Source organism: Pocillopora verrucosa, chromosome 12, assembly GCF_036669915.1.
Source record: "Pocillopora verrucosa isolate sample1 chromosome 12, ASM3666991v2, whole genome shotgun sequence".
Taxonomy (NCBI): domain Eukaryota; kingdom Metazoa; phylum Cnidaria; class Anthozoa; order Scleractinia; family Pocilloporidae; genus Pocillopora; species Pocillopora verrucosa.
The window spans coordinates 18,713,875-18,732,279 of record NC_089323.1 but is presented as its reverse complement, the minus strand read 5'-3'; the positions used below and the strand labels follow the sequence as shown (position 1 = coordinate 18,732,279).

At 36.3% G+C, this 18,405-nt stretch overlaps 2 protein-coding genes across 6 annotated transcripts; one reads left to right on the top strand and one right to left on the bottom strand.

Annotated features, from left to right (window-relative positions):
• The first annotated feature begins 1,804 nt into the window (after positions 1 to 1,804).
• LOC131771424 (transcription factor RFX3) lies at positions 1,805 to 12,019 on the top strand. Of its 5 annotated transcripts, none has more exons than XM_059087216.2 (17): positions 1,805 to 1,924; positions 2,363 to 2,680; positions 2,862 to 2,934; positions 5,435 to 5,654; positions 6,422 to 6,603; positions 6,808 to 6,921; positions 7,415 to 7,599; positions 7,740 to 7,798; positions 8,097 to 8,221; positions 8,554 to 8,708; positions 8,909 to 9,006; positions 9,199 to 9,348; positions 9,532 to 9,615; positions 9,693 to 9,817; positions 9,912 to 10,065; positions 10,594 to 10,681; positions 11,078 to 12,019. In XM_059087216.2, exons 2-17 carry the CDS (start codon positions 2,371 to 2,373, stop codon positions 11,179 to 11,181), a joined length of 2,226 nt encoding a protein of 741 aa, XP_058943199.1. In that variant the 5' UTR covers positions 1,805 to 1,924; positions 2,363 to 2,370; the 3' UTR covers positions 11,182 to 12,019. The 5 variants fall into 5 exon arrangements, with proteins under 5 accessions (XP_058943199.1, XP_058943200.1, XP_058943197.1 ...); XM_059087217.2 differs by having other exon boundaries at positions 1,812 to 1,965; positions 11,081 to 12,019; XM_059087214.2 differs by having other exon boundaries at positions 1,812 to 1,965.
• A 3,211-nt stretch (positions 12,020 to 15,230) lies between these two features.
• On the bottom strand, positions 15,231 to 16,392 carry LOC131771393 (neuromedin-U receptor 2-like). Its single transcript, XM_059087174.2, has one exon. The coding sequence runs from the start codon at positions 16,369 to 16,371 to the stop codon at positions 15,463 to 15,465; it is 909 nt and encodes a 302-aa protein (XP_058943157.2). The 5' UTR covers positions 16,372 to 16,392; the 3' UTR covers positions 15,231 to 15,462.
• Positions 16,393 to 18,405: the final 2,013 nt, after the last annotated feature.

The following is an 18,405-nucleotide window of genomic DNA, read 5'->3' as shown; positions in this document are numbered from 1 at the left end:
AACCCTATTCCATTTTTGTTCAACTTTCTTTCATTTTTCCATTATACCTTAAATCAAATCATGAAAAAAGAGAACTCAAGAACAAAGACGCAAGGTGGAAACGTAAAACAAATCGATAGAAACGTCTTTCGAAAATTGATGAAGAACACTCATAGTTGCCGGAAGAAACATGTCATGTGTTAACATGATTGAAATCTCTTACCCGCTGGGAAATAGCGAAAGCAAGTTTTTGTATGAAGTTAGTGTTTTTTACACATTGGTTAGCTCTTTATCGCGCATGATCGTTTTAGTCCACCGCTGGTTTGTTGTAAAAACAGAAGTCTATTCAGGATATAAGTTAAGGCACCTTTATAATCTACCTCCCAAGGACTTGACTGAAAGTTCTCTCATGGTATTCTAAAGTTCAGAAGATTAAGTTTGATTATTTTGAAGAGCTTCATTATTCGAAAGGAGTTAATGGTTGCCAAGTTGCGGGATAAAGAACTTGTAAAGGAGAGCTGAACATCAAAATAATTCAGTATTAAATTAACCGAGCGCGAGATTTTTCCGCCATCACACATAGAGATGGAGAGCGAATTAAATCTGATTCTTTTCGTCGTTCGCAACTGAACAAGATAGCTTAGTGTTATCAACTTAGTTGATCATGATTATGTAAAAAGGCCACGGTAAAGAGTTTCTATAGCTGACGTTTCGAGTGTTAGCCCTTCGCAGTTTCTTCTGAAACTTACCCCAAAAACGGCAGGCTCGTGTTTAAATTGAATAATGATACAAATCGTTCAATATTAGGCCACACACTTTACTCACTCGGTATCATGGAAGAGATGAAAGCGAACAGTGTTGGCAATCAGATTTAAGTATTGATAATAGAACACTATTGTATTTATAACGATTTTTTTTTCATGTCGTGGTTCCATTTCAGGCTTTTTTTGGGCTGAGAAGTGATTGACTTTATCGGGGCCTTTAGTCAATAGGGTTGCTCTTGCTGAAACTTTGTCTTAATGCGTTTTCAACACTATGTTAACCCTTTGTTAAAGGATTAAACTATTTTAACAGTAGTCGTACAATTCCAGAATAGTAAAAACAAAAAACAAAACGAAGAACAGGTGTTTCTTGATAATTGAGGCATTTTAGAAAGATATATAAATAACTTCGTAGTTCAGTATAACTTCAAATTTGCCCCGCAAAATTATGAAGGACAGAACTTGGAATTAAATCCCTTTTTCATGAATCAACGCAATGTTATAATTGAGTAAATTGCTATTGCACACAGCGTCACGAAATAAATCTTTTCTCGTGAACTTTGCACCACAGCACAATACAAAGCGCATTAAAAGGCGGATGGGAGAAAAAGGATGTGTGAACGTCTTAGTCTTTTGCCACGTGGAGTCGACTTCTCCTTTTCGACGTAACATGTCTAATGACATACCGTACAAAGCTTTTTTTCCTCTTCCTCCGTTGGGAAAGTTATTCTCCCTAATAGCGTGGCTCCATAACCTTTGAACTAGCTGCTTCCTTTCAGCCATATAATCACTTCGGTAATTTGAATTTTTTTTTTTTTTTTTTTTCAATTTTAGGCCTATAAAAAACCAATTTTCTTTTTTCAGTTGAAAAGCTTTTAACACGGGATGGTGTGTCGACACGATTTTTGAAGGAAGGGAAGATATTCATAATCATTTTTATAACTTTTTGCCTCAGAAACGTGATTTTGAAGAGCTTTTTCATCCGGGTACTGTATCAAAAACAAAAGGATTTACTCTTTCGTTTGCTGAAGCCCTGCAGTCCGTTAGGGGCGCCCCTTAGTGAGGCAGGGAGCGAGCGGTTGTCGTGGCGAACTTGAATAGCGGTTGCGAAGTTGTCCTGTATGTTGTCAGCAACAACGAGGGAAAAGTCTTCTCCAAGGCGACAGTGTAGTCAAGGTTACAAGGTCCTTCCCAGAATTTCCTTCGCGTAATTATAAGACAACTGGTAGGATAGAGCTTCATGTAATGATCGATGTGTTTTGCCGATATTTTCTTGCTGTTTTGCCCATCGTTACCCGCCTTCGATTTTGTCAGTTTCGACGCGCGATTTTCGCGTGCTCTGTCATAGACTTCTTTGTCATGACGATGGGTAGAAATTCTACTTTTACTCTACTACATTTCGTACTTTATACCTTTAAGACAGTCTCTTGTTATTTGGAGGTAGTTTGTGTTGAATGTGGTGATAAATGTTGCGCCTTGCGACGGATATGCCCTGTGTATGCTCTTAATTGCGTAAGTGCTAAATATATGTAGCTGAAGCAAACCATTTGATCTTTACTGGTCATGTTGACATGTGAATCTATTCAAACACCGAACTCGTTTTTGTTCGATTTAATTCTTAGATCGCCCTATGGCGACTACTCAACCACAGCCAACAAATTACACCCCGAATTTCGACTCCGTCGAAGCGAAATCCCAAGCCACGTCAAGCAATGTGGTTTCGACGCCACAAGCTTTCACCCAGCAAGTTGCGAGTGGCGCGGCCGCCATTTCACACGACATTGTTGTGACCTCGCAAAATATTGTTCCTTCGCCTCAACACGCTTCTTTACCAGCGAATGCTGTAACTTTGACAGTCCAGCCAGCCCAGATTCAAACTCCGCAAACTGCATTAATCTCAGCAAATGTTATTACGAGCGATGGCTTCCAGACGAAAGAAGGTACTCTGCAAACTTTATGAATAGTGTTGCCAATTTCGAACTTCCGAACTAATTCACGATCAGTTCCGCATTTAATAGTACCATTTTTAGATTTTACCTATCTTGGAATGTAAAGAAAAAGTATACGGCGACACGTTTATAATTTTGCTTCAATTTCCTTTTATTTTTCGTTTCAACGTAGGTTTCCCGACCGCAGAGGAACAGTACGTTGAGGCCTTGTCGGCGGAACATGCCATTTACCCAAATGGAACAGCGTAAGTTTCTTCCGTAAAAAGATGTCGAAACAGACTGGAAATTTCCGTCATGTCTTTGAACCTTTTTAGTTTCTCTTTGAAGGTTGCGATCCGAATTTTGTGCTTTGTTTGGTCTTTTTGAACACGTTGTGGACACCTGGTTAAGGGATAAAGAATCAATGCAAAACACATGCGAATCACACAATTCTTGATAATCTATCTCAGTATTTTTTTTTTCTTTGGGTGAAGTGATGAGGGATATCTTCATATGTACCTAGGAAAACCAGGATTTTCGCTTTTACGATATTTTTCAAGTAGTGATTTGGAAACGTCGTTGGAAAGTTGACCAAACTGTGCAATATTAAGAATGTTATTCAAATTAATTGAATATTTATGTTAATTTATGGTAATTTCTTTCTATATATGGCATATTCATTATTAGCTTGGAAGAGAACAAAATAGCGATATTAATTGAATAAATAAATCTTTTCTTTCTACTGAAATATCACTTCAAGGCTATATTTATCCAAAAATTCTCAATTTAACCCATAACCAAGATCATGCTAATTTTTGAAACTGGGAAAACTTTGCAGTGAACTTGTCAAGGGTGCTTGATTTAGTAATGATAAATATAGGTAGTGCTGTGACAATTTCCATAGAAACTTCTGGTTTCTCTTGGATATTGTTTTTCTCATCATGATGTTGGAACAATTCTTGCATTGATTAAAATCCTCTTTCCCATTGATGGAACTGTGTTTATTTGGCAAAGTGGGATTAGTATTCAATTCAGGAGCATTTTTACTTAGGAGACACACTCTTTTCCATGGCAACACATGCAGCCTTTGTGAATGAGTCAAAGAGAAAAAGAATCACTTTCTTGTTCTCATCACTCCACTAGACAGTTCCAAATAACAGAGGCTGTTTCTTGGGTTTTTCATTTGATCGTTTATGGCCAGTTTAACCCACATGATGCCTGTATCGACATATTTGTGAGTTTCTTCAGATTTGTTAGCTCTTCATGCTTGAAGCCAACCAATTTTAAAATTGTTAATATTTTATTGGGATGTGATATTGTCTGAGAAAGCATGTTCCTTGGTTGAGCTCAGGTTTAGTTCTAAGTTTTAGCCACAATTTGTTTTTTGTTCTTTTTAGATCTGAATGAATGTTTCCAAAAATTTGTGGTAGATCTGTATGCTTGTGTTCTCCTCTGAATATTTGTTAGTAATTATGCATCATAATGCTCGTATAGGAGAAAGGTACAATTGCTCTGAAATAACATTTTTCCTACCCAAGCTTTGATATTACAACATTTAAGTCAGTATCATGAAAATTGTCCCCCAGAATCAACAAAAAGCATTTTTTCTCACAAGAATTGTGACCTTTTTTCAATTAGAACATGTTCATTCCCAGTATATTGTGTTCCATATTGAACATGTCTTCCGCAGAAAAATCCAATTATTGCAGTGACAATATTTTTATTTATTCATAGTCTGTGGATTATAAAATCTCTTAATGTTTTACATCATGTCCATTTTGGGTTTAAATTCAGTTTTATTCAGAGGTAAATTCTGCTCTGTAGATAATCAATTCAGCATTCTAGATTTATTTGGTCAAATTTATGTGTGAGATCCTTCAATAAAAATATAGGCTGCCTATCTTATATTTTTCAGTGATGTTGATATATTTATCAAGACAGTGGTGTCAAAATCTTTGTGGTCTTACATTTACTTGATTCTTGAAGCAGTTGTTAAAAATGTTCAAGTTCAGATTACTGGAGTTGATCAATGGTTTGTGTTCTGTAAAATCAAAAGCTGAGTTTTTTATGGTATCATCCATAAGACAGGAAGTAAGGAAATTGACAGCAATATTTTCTAGTGATAAATGTAGGTTTTCATTATTTGTGGTTTGAAAATACTTAGTGAAACACAGATGAACTTGACCCAACTTTCCTGTGTCAGAGATCTCCATTGTCTCTCTTGGCTGACATTACAGAAGGTCATTATGCTAGCCATTTGTTAAACCATCATCCTGCAGTTAGGCATTGTTAGCTAGGAATAACCAAGCTGGTCATTCCAATCCTCAAGCTGTGTATTTGTACAGCCAGGGTTTCTTACTCTGTGCATTTCAATCAGGTCTGTGTGTTTGATGGCACCTCTTCCTGGTAATTTCGAAAATCTCAATGCTTTTTATCACAGAAAAAACTTTATTGGTTATGTACTCATTTCTGGAAATAGTAAGAGTAAATTTTTACTAAAAGTAATGAGGTGAGTGTTTCTCCTCTTGATAGGAGAAACTCTGCTTGGCTTTCTTTTCACCCCTTCTTTCCTTCCTCTATTGCTTGTTTAAACATAAAAAAGGGACTTTGTAAACTAACCCAAATTTACAAAGCTATTTTGAGCTTAACAACAATATTAAACCTAATAATACTTCATAACATTTCACCGACTTTGCAGAGTAGTGTACATGGAAAACTGTTAAACAGGCTTGCAAATTAAATTGTTTTTCTCTTAATTTCTTCCAGGGGCAATGCTTATCACTACACTGATGCAACAATATTTGGACAGCAAGCTACATCATCGTATCTTGAAGCAAGCCAACAGCAAAACCTAATTTCAGCTGCTGCAACCACACAAGGCAGTGTCCCTAGTGGACAAACATACCTACAAGTCACTCAGGGAGGAACAACCATACAGACTCAAAGGCATCCAATAACACATACCACCAGGGCATCTCCTGCAACAGTAAGTTATTTACAGTTCAGTGATCAACTTGCAATTTCTCATAAAAACATCAGTATATTTTGTCACTGAGTTTAGCTATGGACTATAAGAAAATTAGTAGTTGAAATGATGTTTAATTCCTGTGGTATAAAACTGTAACATTTAGAACCAGTCAATTGAAAAGTTAAATGCTGGTTCATGGAAAAGGTGTAATGAGTTGTAGGTGATAGTGTTACTTGTCTTTTATTGAGTGATTTTTCTCTACAATTTGGCAAGAGATCAAAGTGATCAAATCATGCTGCACATGAAAAAGAAAATTGCTATTTGAAATTATTTTTAATTCCTGTGATATAAAACTGCAGCATTTAGAACAAGTCAATTGAAAAAATTAAATGCTGCTTCATGGAAAAGGTGTATTGAGTTGTTGGTGATAGTGTTACTTGTCTCTTATTGGGTGATTTTTCTCATACAATTTGGCAAGAGATCAAATTGGTAATATCATGCTACACATGCAATTTTATTTTCACTTTCAAAAATGATCCTTGTAGCTGTTTTTTCATTACATCTTCAACATCATTCAAATCATATCATCTTGGTGTTCTTCTTGGTTAAAGGTGCTCATTTCCTTTTCTTGGCTGTTCACATCTTGATTGATTTTGATTTTATCTTTAATTTTCTCTGCATTTGCTCCTGGAGTCACCTTTTTGAAAGATAACAATTAGTATGAACAATTTGTTAAATACGTAGGGGTTTGGAAATTGACAAATTTTTGTTAAATTTTTTTAAAGGTTCAGTGGCTGGTTGAAAACTATGAAACAGCAGAAGGAGTGAGCCTGCCCCGCAGCACACTTTATAATCATTACCTTCAGCACTGCCAGTCAAATAAACTTGATGCAGTAAATGCCGCAAGCTTTGGAAAGCTCATCAGATCAGTCTTTATGGGACTGAGAACCAGACGACTTGGCACAAGGTTAGGATACACATGTGTAACAAACACAAAGTTTATGGCATGAAAACTTGTTTTGTTTTCTTTTACTGAGCCTTTGCCTTTGTGGACATCATTATTACTGTGGAATCTTTAATTTGTTAATTCTGAAGCTGACCTTTTGTAAAATTTTTATTTCCTGTGTAAGCTTTTCCATTCTTTATAACAATCACCATTTTTATGTTACAGGGGTAACTCCAAGTATCATTATTATGGAATACGCATTAAGCCAAGTTCACCATTAAATGCTTTGTCAGATGATCCCCAAGTGGCTATGAGACAATCACCATCCACACAAAAGAGGTATGATATTTTGCAATTATTCCTTAATGGTCTCTGTTTGCGAAAAAACCCTTGTTTCTTTGTTAGATTCTTATGGTGTAATATCACATTTCCTAAATAAAAATTCACTTGTGAATTACATTAATCTTCATAGGAAAATAATATTTTTGATTAGTTTTTGAGACTTGTCTACACCATGTACTCACTATTTCCTGGCAAAATCACTTTTATTTCATACATACCGAGATTTACACTGTGAAGTACTCTCATATGTGTCTCTGATTGAAAGAACAACATAATTTCACAGTTGTTTGCTTCATACTTCACAGTATTAATTTCAATGTGTATCACATAAAAACATCATACTAAGAAAAGTGCTTGAGATTTTTTTCACTCATTGTGATGCATCAAAAAACTTGTTGCATCGTAATGAGTGAATTAAAATTACTCAAGCACTTTCCATGGAATAATTTCTGTGTTTCTGTTAAATTGATTTGTTTCTCATGTGTAACAGACTGAAGCCTGCTGCCAGATTAGCCTCTGATGAGTCAGGTGATACAGCATCACACTCACCAGCAATGACAGCTGATCAACAAGCACAGCAAAGTCAGATGCAGCAGCACCAGCAGTATCTGGGTGATGTCACACAAGGGTTACCAGAGTTTGAAGAGCTTGACCTCAAGGGTGTTCCTCTACCAGGTATTTGTTGTGTGATTTTATCAATTGAAACTAATTGTTTCCTTGTGGTGTGCCTTTAAACTTTGTTATCACTTACTTCTGCAGCAATTTTGACCCTCTGTTCTGAATTTTAACACAAGTATCTTTATTATTCATTTCAGAGGGTATCACAGATCATGATCTTGACACCTTTGTTGACATGTATCGAGAACATTGTGAGGTAAGTTTCTGGTTGACTATCAACTGTTTATAGTCCTTTCTAAACAATTGATGTGTCCACCTGAAAGAAACAATCTCAATAGACTCGTTACATGGTTTGTCCATATTGCTACATGTACACTCCACAAATTTGGCTTACTTGTATAATCTGTAAAAGGCAGAATTTGTTTTTCTTCATTTCAAAGACTTTTTAGGTGCCAGAGATTAAATCTGTTGAATTTTGGAATACTGTTTACTCTGAAAATTTCTGCAAGAATAAAAAAGGTGAAATTTAATCATTTTTGCTGTTTGGTTTGTAGGCTTTTCTTGATGTTGTAGTCAACCTGCAGTTTACTTTGGTTGAGTCACTGTGGCAAACATTCTGGCGACATCCAGTTGGAAGTGATAAATCAGGGGCAGATGATGATGATAAAAAGGATGTTGGGTAAGGTGCACTTAAGTTCTTTCACTCAGGGGAATGACCAAAGAGGATTTTCCCCTTACAATTTCAATGCATTTTCAAACAAATAGGTGATGAGATGATAACTTTTAAATCAATCAAGGGATTGTTGATTTGACACCAAATTTCTTAGAGAAAGAAATTGAAGAAACGTATTGGAAACAGTGCAGAAAATTGATTTGAGGTCTGTTAGGGAGAGGTTTTAGCTTATTGGCACATTGTGAATGCACTGAATCATAGGCATGTTCAAGCAAATGTCAATTCCTTTACAGCATTTAATTTTGATTATTTGTTTGTTTTGTTTATTTGTTTTTTAGTGATGATGGTGAATATGAAAGCAGGCTTTCCCAATCCAAATTGACACAACTGTGTGAATTTGATCCAGTGATTACATTTGTCAAAGCATGTGATCATCTTCTTTATCAGACACTGGTTGAAATCCTCATTCCTGATGTGTTGCGACCAATTCCAGGTACTTATAATTATGTAATCGTTACTGCAGAGTGTTATTATAATACATGGTACTTCTCTGGCTTGTGATTTACAAACTTGAATTGTGTTCTTCCAACATCCTGTGTGGGTTATTATGGCAGTAAATGGATAGAAAGTGTGGTCTATTACTCAAATTTAATCTTTGAGCAAATAAATAATGTAAGATTCATTGTTTTTCAGCTTCCTTGACACAGGCTGTACGTAATTTTGCCAAAGGCCTGGAGGGCTGGTTGGTCAACAGTCTAGATCAGATTCCAAAGAAGATGAGTGATGTAAAAGTAAGTTTGGTTACAGTTTTAGAAATGTCCAGTGTCTGAAAAAGGTACATGTGTGGCTTGGGTTGGGGTAAACATGATGCATTAACTACAGCATCTATTGTAGAAGAAATTTGTTTGAGTTTAAAATGAGATTTTAAATTCAGAACATTTTTTATCAAAGGACTAACTGAGTAAGGGGTGTTTATTTGACAGGTAACCACTTGTAGTGCCTTTGCACAAACTCTGCGTCGCTATACTTCATTGAATCATTTGGCCCAAGCAGCACGGGCTGTGCTTCAGAATTCTTCCCAGATCAGTCAGATGTTAGCTGACCTTAACAGAGTGGATTTTGCCAATGTGCAAGTAAGATCATAGTGATTTTGCTGTTTTGTGACAAGGCTAAATTATGCAGTTGTAAATGTGTCCAAGAAAACAAGTAAAGTTTTACTTATGTGAGGAGGTATTTTACAGGAGAAATGTAGTGATGAAACAAATATAGTTCAGATGTCACTTCAGGTAGTAAAACTTTCAACTTATCCCTTGCAGGAGCAAGCCTCTTGGGTGTGTCAGTGTGATGACCATGTTGTGTATCGACTGGAGCAGGATTTTAAACTCACTCTCCAGCAACAGGTTTGTTACACTGAATTACCGGGTTCTTTCTGCAATAGGAGAGTATCATTAACTGAAGGTGTTGGTTTTCTATTTAGAACTCTCTTGAACAATGGGCCACCTGGTTGGAAGGTGTAGTAGATCAAGTGCTGAAACAGCATGAGGGAACAGATGAGTTTCCCAAGGCAGCAAGACAGTTTCTATTGAAGTGGTCATTCTATAGGTAAAGTTCTCAACTTCAGATTTTATTTTATCTTAAGCCAAGGTATGTGTGTGAAAATGCAAGACTAATTTTGTCTTTCAAATGCTTCTCATAGTTCTATGATAATCCGTGACCTTACTCTGAGAAGTGCAGCCAGTTTTGGGTCATTCCATTTGATCAGGCTCCTTTATGATGAGTACATGTTCTACTTGGTGGAACACAAAGTTGCTAAAGCCATTGGCGCATCACCTATGGCAGTTATGGGAGAGGTAAATGATGAACAGTGCACGATATTTAAGCAGAACTAAAAAATTACTCTCGCATTGATTGGATCAATTTCAGTATCTGAGAAACTGCCTACCTATCCCTCCCCTAACCCAACAACAGTCGATTGATAACAAGTTAGGGTTAGTGTTGGGTTAGGGGAGGGGTAGGTGGACAGTTGCCGAGGTACTGATATTGATCCCATTGTTTGTTATGTTAGTAAATGTTGACATAATGTTCATCAAGTTGATGGAAAATTAATATGATGCAAAATTGTAGGCTTGAAGTCTTTGCTATATTTTTTTTTTGTAGATTTGCAACTGTGTCAGCTCTCACAGCAATTGGTTTTGGTTTACAGATTCTTACATTTCTGTAGAGAAATTTTCAAACCTTTCTTTCAAAATGGACTCTTCCATTACCAATCCTGTAATATAAGATGCAACCCTACCCTATTCACCATATAGATTCAAAGTTTGTCACCATTACAAAATTATCCTCCACAGCTCTGATATTTGTGTTTTTATTTTCAATAGTTTGTTGGCCTTGGATCAGCACTGTCTATGGGACTTGATTCAGTGGAGAATAGCCTTCTATCAGAACAGCCTGACTGCCCCTTAAACTGTAAGTTCTTAGTGATCACTCAGAGTGTCTTGTCAAACCTTTCCTTCTCCTTGCAAATATTGGTCATTTACATTGTTTAAAACCCAATTGCACTGACTTCTACATACATTTTTACATGTACAGTAGCTCTCATGATTCTTTATCTTCACCATGGAATGTAGTAGATTCTGTCTAGATTTCATGAAAATTATACCAAAATTATGCACGGTGATAATTTGCAATATTTTCATTGATGGAGACTTGAAGAAGAAAGTTGGAATTAATCATTCTTTCACATCCAAAAGTTTATCTACCTAAGTGGCATGCACATATATCCAAGAATATTTAATGTTGGGTGTAACTGAAGATTATTAATTACAAAGTTATGCATAATTCTGATCATGTTTTTTCCTCCAGTAGATGGTACCCAGGCCACCGGTTCAAGTACTTCCTCCAGCACCACACGCCCATCAGTGACTGGGTCCTTGGAGCCAGAGGCCAAACGGCCACGCCCAAGTTAAATCGTCATTTAATATATCCCTGTAAAATATGAACAGAAATATTTTATTCCCAAAATCTTGATGGCATATTAATAAGCAAAAATAGTTCTTTGTAGTTAATCAGAAACAAATGTTTCAGATCAGTAGCCTGTAAGAGCTCTACATGTAAATTAATCTTGAAATATGGGAAAATGTACCATTGTAATTTATATTTCATATAATACATGTTGTTGATTAGTCCTATTGATTTAATTAAAATAGAAGTTGCCTGGCATATTTGTAGATAATACTTATGCCTTTGCAGTGATTATCACTTAGTATGATCCATGTCACAGTCTTTTTGTAACAGTTGACTTGAATTCTTCAGAAAAGAAGAGTTCTCTTTAACTAAACATGACAGGAGCTATCTTTAAATTGTCCAAGTTATCTAGGCATAGAAACATAGCCTTCTTTTCTCCTTTCGATTTGATTTTTAAAATGTAGTTCTACTGCACATTTGAAAATTTATAACAGTGAAACAAAAGAAACAGTTTAGACAGTTAAAATATTCTCAAGAAAAACAGCGATTAATTTCCTGAAAACAATGTTTATGCAAGGCATTGTTTACTAAATTTATCTTAGAACAAGTTTCGAGATAGTTCAACGATTCAGAATACTATTTTTGCCAGTCAAGTAGTGCATGCTGAATTGACACAAAGTTACTGCTACTATTCAGCATTTTTATTAACAGTCTTTCGCTGTTGAGAATTAAATTCTATTAAGAGTTAAAGTTAAAAAAAAGAAAGCATTCATAAAGACATTAATGTTACGTGTACATCATTAAATGGATATATTGGGATATCTTTTGGACAATACATTTGTTACAGTGTATGTTTTTGTCGGACTTTTGATTTAGTAAAGCCTAGTATGAGCCTTGAGGGGTGTTGGCCCAGTGGCTTGTGTGCTGGGCACAAGACTTAAAGGTGTGGGTTCAAACTCTGGCTGGGTCTTTCTGTTGAGTTTAGGAACATTATCCTTAACTCTGACATCGCCTCTCTCTCCACCGCGAGTGAAAATGGGTAATGGTAACTGCAGGGGAAACTTTTGAATTTCCGCGAGAGGGAGGGTAGTAGCTAGTGCTCTGTACTCTACATCGTGTTGTGTTATTCGGTTAGGTACTTTACTCTGATATTGTTTCCCCCCCCTCCCCCTCTACAAAAAGTATTAGCGTTACAGTTAGTGGTATCTCTATAATGGACCAGAATAATTTCCAAGAGTGGGGGGATAGTTCCCTCAAGCATTTGAAACTGGTTTGGCTCAAGCCTGGTGGGCCTAATTACACGAAGTGTCACCTTAAATTTACTAGATTGGCTGCGAGATCGTGCATCTTCCCAGTAAATTGAAGTTTCCTCTTATCCTTTTTTCACTGAAATTCCAAGACAATAATAAGCTAGCATTATCGTCGAGGTCTCACGGCCCATTCATATTAGCAAAACATATTTGCTAAACCGGGTTTAACTGTATGAAAACCAGAAACAGAGGACTGGAAAACTGAATTTTCTGAAGGATTTAAGAAATCAACGGTTCGTATTTTCAATGCGCTATATTTGGAGACGAAAAACATCGGTTTAAGCAGCTTCTGTGAAGACAGAAAAAACAAGTTAAACCGTGTTTAACAAAACACCTTTAAAACTTATTTAAGCTTTGGTGTGAATGGGGATCAAGAAAGGCCCTGCGGTGTGTGAACGGAAAGCTTCGTGGAATTAGGCTTTCCTTGCGTTGCTATGAGATCAGTTATCCTTCAGGTCTCTCCCCTGATGAGGAGATTAGAAGCATTCCAGAATGACTGAATGCTTTTTTTAAAAGTGTTTTATCGAGCCGTTCAAACGATTCTTTGTCCCTGAGGAGTCTTAGGCATACTCATGCAGACATTGGCCTTTTGGCTCGAAAGAATTGCATAATGCACAACGATGCCCTCGTGAGTGTTGAAAGCCAAACACAAACGCATTCATTCCATAAAAAACCAAAAACTTTCGAAACATCTACTACTAAGGAAAGTGTTATGAATGAATTAAGACTGATCCTAGGTGAAATAACGACACGACGTTTCCACAACATATCGAGTCCCTGTGAATCTAAATCCGTACAGAAACAGTTGACTGTGAACAAGTTACTCAGGTACTTAACAAAGGAAAGTCATCTTCGAACCTAAGTTAACATCTTTTGTGAGTATCAAAACTTTTCACGTCTTCCTGCGGCTCTGGAAATTTTCGTGCACAATGACGATCCGATCTGAAACTTACTCGTGTTTCTACATAACAAAACAATACAAGCTGTAGAGTGTTTTCATATAAGGGTAAATTTCATGTCAAGCATGTCATTTTGGTTTCATATTGTTCAGGAGAATCATTGGCGAACCGAACATGCGACTCATTCAGGACTTAAAAATTTAAGGCCTTTTAGAGAATAAAAAAAAAAGAGCTGTTTTGTTCAAATACCTGTTGAGTACACATTTTCTTGCTTAGTATAGGTCTGCGTACAAACTCTATGCCCTAACTGATGATTTTATATTTTCTCACCACCAGCAAACTTGATCGTGTACCGAGTATGTGAGGAGAAATAAGTAATTAAACGTTTAACTCTTCCTGGTTATCCTCCAGTCCCAAGCCCGGATAAAGAAGGAAGACTGCAGCCTGGAAGCTACTGACCTCAAACTCGAAGGGTAAGTGTTGTTACCATACCTTTTAGTTAGTACGAGTGCTATGATTGGTCAATTTCGTGAGCTGTATTCAGAGTAAGGCTCGCTAAATTTAAAAATTCGTTTAAATTGAAATCTTTCCTCCTCTATTTGAGTCTAATTCGTTTTCTTCCGCTCGGATTTATGGCCCACGTGCTTCGCGAAAGGATCATAAATCCGAGCGGGAAAAACTCGGTCCGTAACTTAGCATAAAAACCTCGCGCTCGGACAGAAAGAGATATAAAATGTAACCTGAGATTTTAATCAGGCATTATCTATTATCATTATTATTTTTTTAAATCATTATTTCTATCATTATCATGATTGTTATCGTCATCATTATTGTTATTGATATCATTATATTTTTATCATCGATACTGCCATTATCATTATCATTATTAAAAAATTTATTTAATTTTTTATCGGAAAGTGTCCCCTAACTTTCTCGTTTCCCTATTTTGCTCTCCCACAGAAACAGGAACATCTTCGTAGGTAAGCAAGAATCAATTATTATTTAAGTCTTCATCGATAAAAAGGTAACATCGTCATTGCTACAACGCCATGAGATGTACTGAGTTGAAATTCGGTAATTAATACTTTATCATGATATCCTTTGTAATGGAAATAACTTTTCTTTAAGATGAATTGTGGAATAAATGGAAAAAAAATTAAAAACACCTTTCTTTTTTTAAGGTCATGTTACGTGTTAACATGCGTCTCGAATGAGGAAATTGAAAAACTGTTTATTTTGGTTCATCATCTTAGTTGCTAGGTGATTGGCTGCACATAGATATAGCTTACAGATAAAATACTTACTTTATAAAGAGAAAGTGTTTTCCTTGTCCGATGAAATATTTTTGTACGTCGACGTCATCGAAATATTAATTATCTTTTTCACTTCGTATCATTTTAAATCTTGATGGCAATTGAAGGTGCAAGGCTAATGATCAAATCATTGCCTTTTACGGTTCATGCATGTCGTTTTTCAGTTTATTTTATTTGTCCTATGATTTTTTATTAAAAAAATAACCAGTCCTTCAAATGTAATCTTGATTATCTGCACACCTTAAAATTTTTCTTGAAGTTGTTTGCTAATGTCCGACATAAGTCAGACATCATAAGAGAAATGCAAATTCACTAAGTGACGTCACCTGTGAAATGCAGCTGTAGTGAGGCTAAGACTGGCAGGTGTGTAAGCAATGAGAAAGAGCTGACAATCAGAAAAATGAGCTTCATTTTAGGATTATTCTTTGTTATTCTCATCTCTAAACTCTTGATACAAAATTAATCAATCTAAGAACTCAAACGCCCTAAGCTGGCAGACTGACATTACATACTGTAAAGAGAACTTCGTAGTCGGTTTTGCTACAGTCTCTTTGTTCCCGGCGGTAAATCAGGTGTGGGAGATAAGCGGGAAGTGACTCCCCTCCACCTATCATAACTGTAACTTATACCATAGCTCTCTCTTGAACCAGCTCACGCCTTCTCCAATAGACCATTAATGAATTTGCTATATTTCGCGTAATATGACATTCTAAGTTATCTTTATCGTGACCTGTGAAACAAAAACCCCCATAGTTTACTTCTTAACGAAGGCCTTTTCTTCGGTCCCAAAGATGCCTCATTGATCGTTTGTACACGGGAATTTTCAGAAAAACAATTACAGGATTCATTACTGCTACTAAGAAAAAAACTATAAATGACATGTGTTCTAAAAGATCATAGCATGATGTTGAGGAAAACTCTAATTTACTATAACCTAAAATTTTTACCACGCAGTAAAATACCATGGGTAGAACTGTCAAAATTGTTCCTTTTGTTGCTGCTTTCAAATACTGCCGAAGTTGTAAATTTCGTTTTGACCTGTTTGGGTTTATAACTCGTATCTGTGAATCATGTGTGATGTCTTGGGCAACCCGGGTTCGACGCCTTAGCAAGCAAAAGCTGATTGCCAACATAACTGTCATTACCGTGCAAGGTAACAGTATGAATACGGGAAGAGTTATATCGTAAAATATATCTTCGGAGACTCCTGTGAACAAAATACAGGAGAAGAAAAAGCAAGTTGCAGTTACTGAGGAGCAGATTTGTTTCGCTCTTTCGATCGTAGCATTTTTACGATTCAGGAAAGGATACACAAATGCTGTGTAACGCTCAAGGAACAGAACCAGAAGCAACACAGATGCATTTGTGACAACAAAATGAACCATAACATCTTGGAACAGTTCAGCTACTCCATTCACTATCTCCTGACTCTGCAGAACGCTATTGGTTCCAAGAATTGGAAGGACAAAAAGACTTGCGATAAGATGGTTTAACCCAATTGAAACGTTGAGTACGTTTGTGGGTTTGTTAAAAAGTTTGAGTGGATCTCTTCTTGCGATGTAAAGCATGAACCCATTTCCAATCGACGCTGTTAGAGATGCAAGGAAGTATACGATTCCAAATATTAAATGCAGGTTAGCTTCTTTGATAAAGCAAACCTTTGTTTCCATCACAGAGAACGTAAAAGAGATTTCACAGCTTTATCAGTCTTGCCTTTGTAAACGACGCACCGGGCACTATCGTTAATGCCTATCAGACTGGTACTATGTTTCATTCCATTAATTATTGTTATGAACTCTTTCCATAAATGAAGCTCATCGTGGGCTCTAAGACGTAATCATTTTAATGAGCTAAAGATCTCTAGGTTGTTTCTATTGGCCGTCGGGCGACACTTATCGATTAGACAGCTAAAGTTAATTTCCTGTTTTCCATATGTTTGCCAAGGTGCACTTAGAATCGTGGCTTATAACTCGACATTGCGCTGAATTTAATAACAAGAAGGAAGTCATTTGATATAATTCACTGGCTATCGTTCACAAAATATGACAATGTTTGTTTTAGAAAAAACCTTTTAAGCGAAAAGGAATCGCTACTCTGGTCTTTTAAGAGTTAAACTTCAGAATCCCCCGTCAAAATCGTATATTTGCTGTAAGTTAAATGAATCTAAGTCGCCTGATCTTTGCCATCAATATTATAATCTCGTGTTTGCGTAAATCACCCATCAAACATATTTTATTCACTGCTTGTATGAACCGCCTCTACATGTACATTATCTTGAAAATGAAAGGATTCTGTTTCGTCTGCAACACGCAATTCTGATCGTATTTTTGAAGTAACCGATCGCTTTTCCATTTTTTAGCCGATCTCAGAGATCACCCTTAAATTGCTCGACGTAATTTTGAATTTCCTTTAAAAAAAAGTGACATTCTCGTTTTTTCTAGATGGCGGCTATGTGTCGGCCATCTTGAATTTTAAGCGCTGGAAAATCTCAGGATTCATACCGTGTTTCTGAAACAAATAGGTGCGATCAGTATAGTGATTGTCATTCCAACTGTAACTTAAAGTCAGGTAATTGAGGTGAAGACGATGGTGAGCGAGGGGTTATTTTCTGTTAAAAAAAAAAGCCACCAATTCTCAGGAATAGCCAATAAAGTTGTGCATGGTATTAGTTGGAAGAATTAAATTTCAAATTTTTGGAGTGAAATGGTTACCTTGCATGTTTCTGAAACGCGAATTTTCTATACTACAGGTGTTTTCCTCGACTTCATTTTATCATTTTCAAGTGGCTGAGATCATAAAATCCTCTCAGGAGCAGTAACACGAAACATAATCATTTAAAAATAGCCTGTAAAAGAGTATTCCTTTATGAGTTTTTTTGTAATCGGCCAATAGATCAACCTTCATAGGTTGTTTAAAGCTTGATTAAGATAACCCAGGATTAGTGTGAAATCTGATTTGAGATCTGAAAGTTTTAAAAGAAAGTCAGCTCAATTCTCTTTGTCTACAAATTGATGATGGAATACCCTTAAAAGAATAAAGAAAATTATCCGAGAAAGGCTTTTGAACAAAAGGATAAAGAAGTCGGATTAGAGTTTAGCCCTGGGTTAGCGCTAATCTGGGCCCTGAGCGCAGGTATTTTAACTCATTCTTTGATATAAATTTTATTAAAACTTGTTAGACCTTACAATATAAATAATTTTTGTGCTGATGCATCACCTCAATTTTACATCGTAAGCAAAAGCAATCTATTCGATGATAAATGATCTGTTTATCAGGATGTGAGGACATCTAGGACATATTATCAGCAGTGAGAAAATATCATACGAAAAAAAAAAAAAAAAATGACAAGTTTCCCCGCGTCAGGGATTGAACCCTAACCACGGACCGCAACATGGTGCGGTCAGATGCTCTACCCACTGAGCTGCGGGGAACTTGTCGATATTGACGGCTGAATTTTAAAGTCATCTTTTAGGTTTCGTACACACCGCAAAGAAAGATCAAGCCTAGAAACATATGCGCTACTTCATCGCTCTTAAAGAATCTCTTCTGCAATGGTTTGCAGTTGACTTAATTAGAAAGGAAATACCTCTGTCCACTTACATTTGCTGTTTCTATCGAGGATTCCCTTTATTCTTTTATTACGTAAGTAATTTTTGTTCTGATGAATCACCTCAGTTTGTCATCTTAAGAAAAAGTAAGGTATA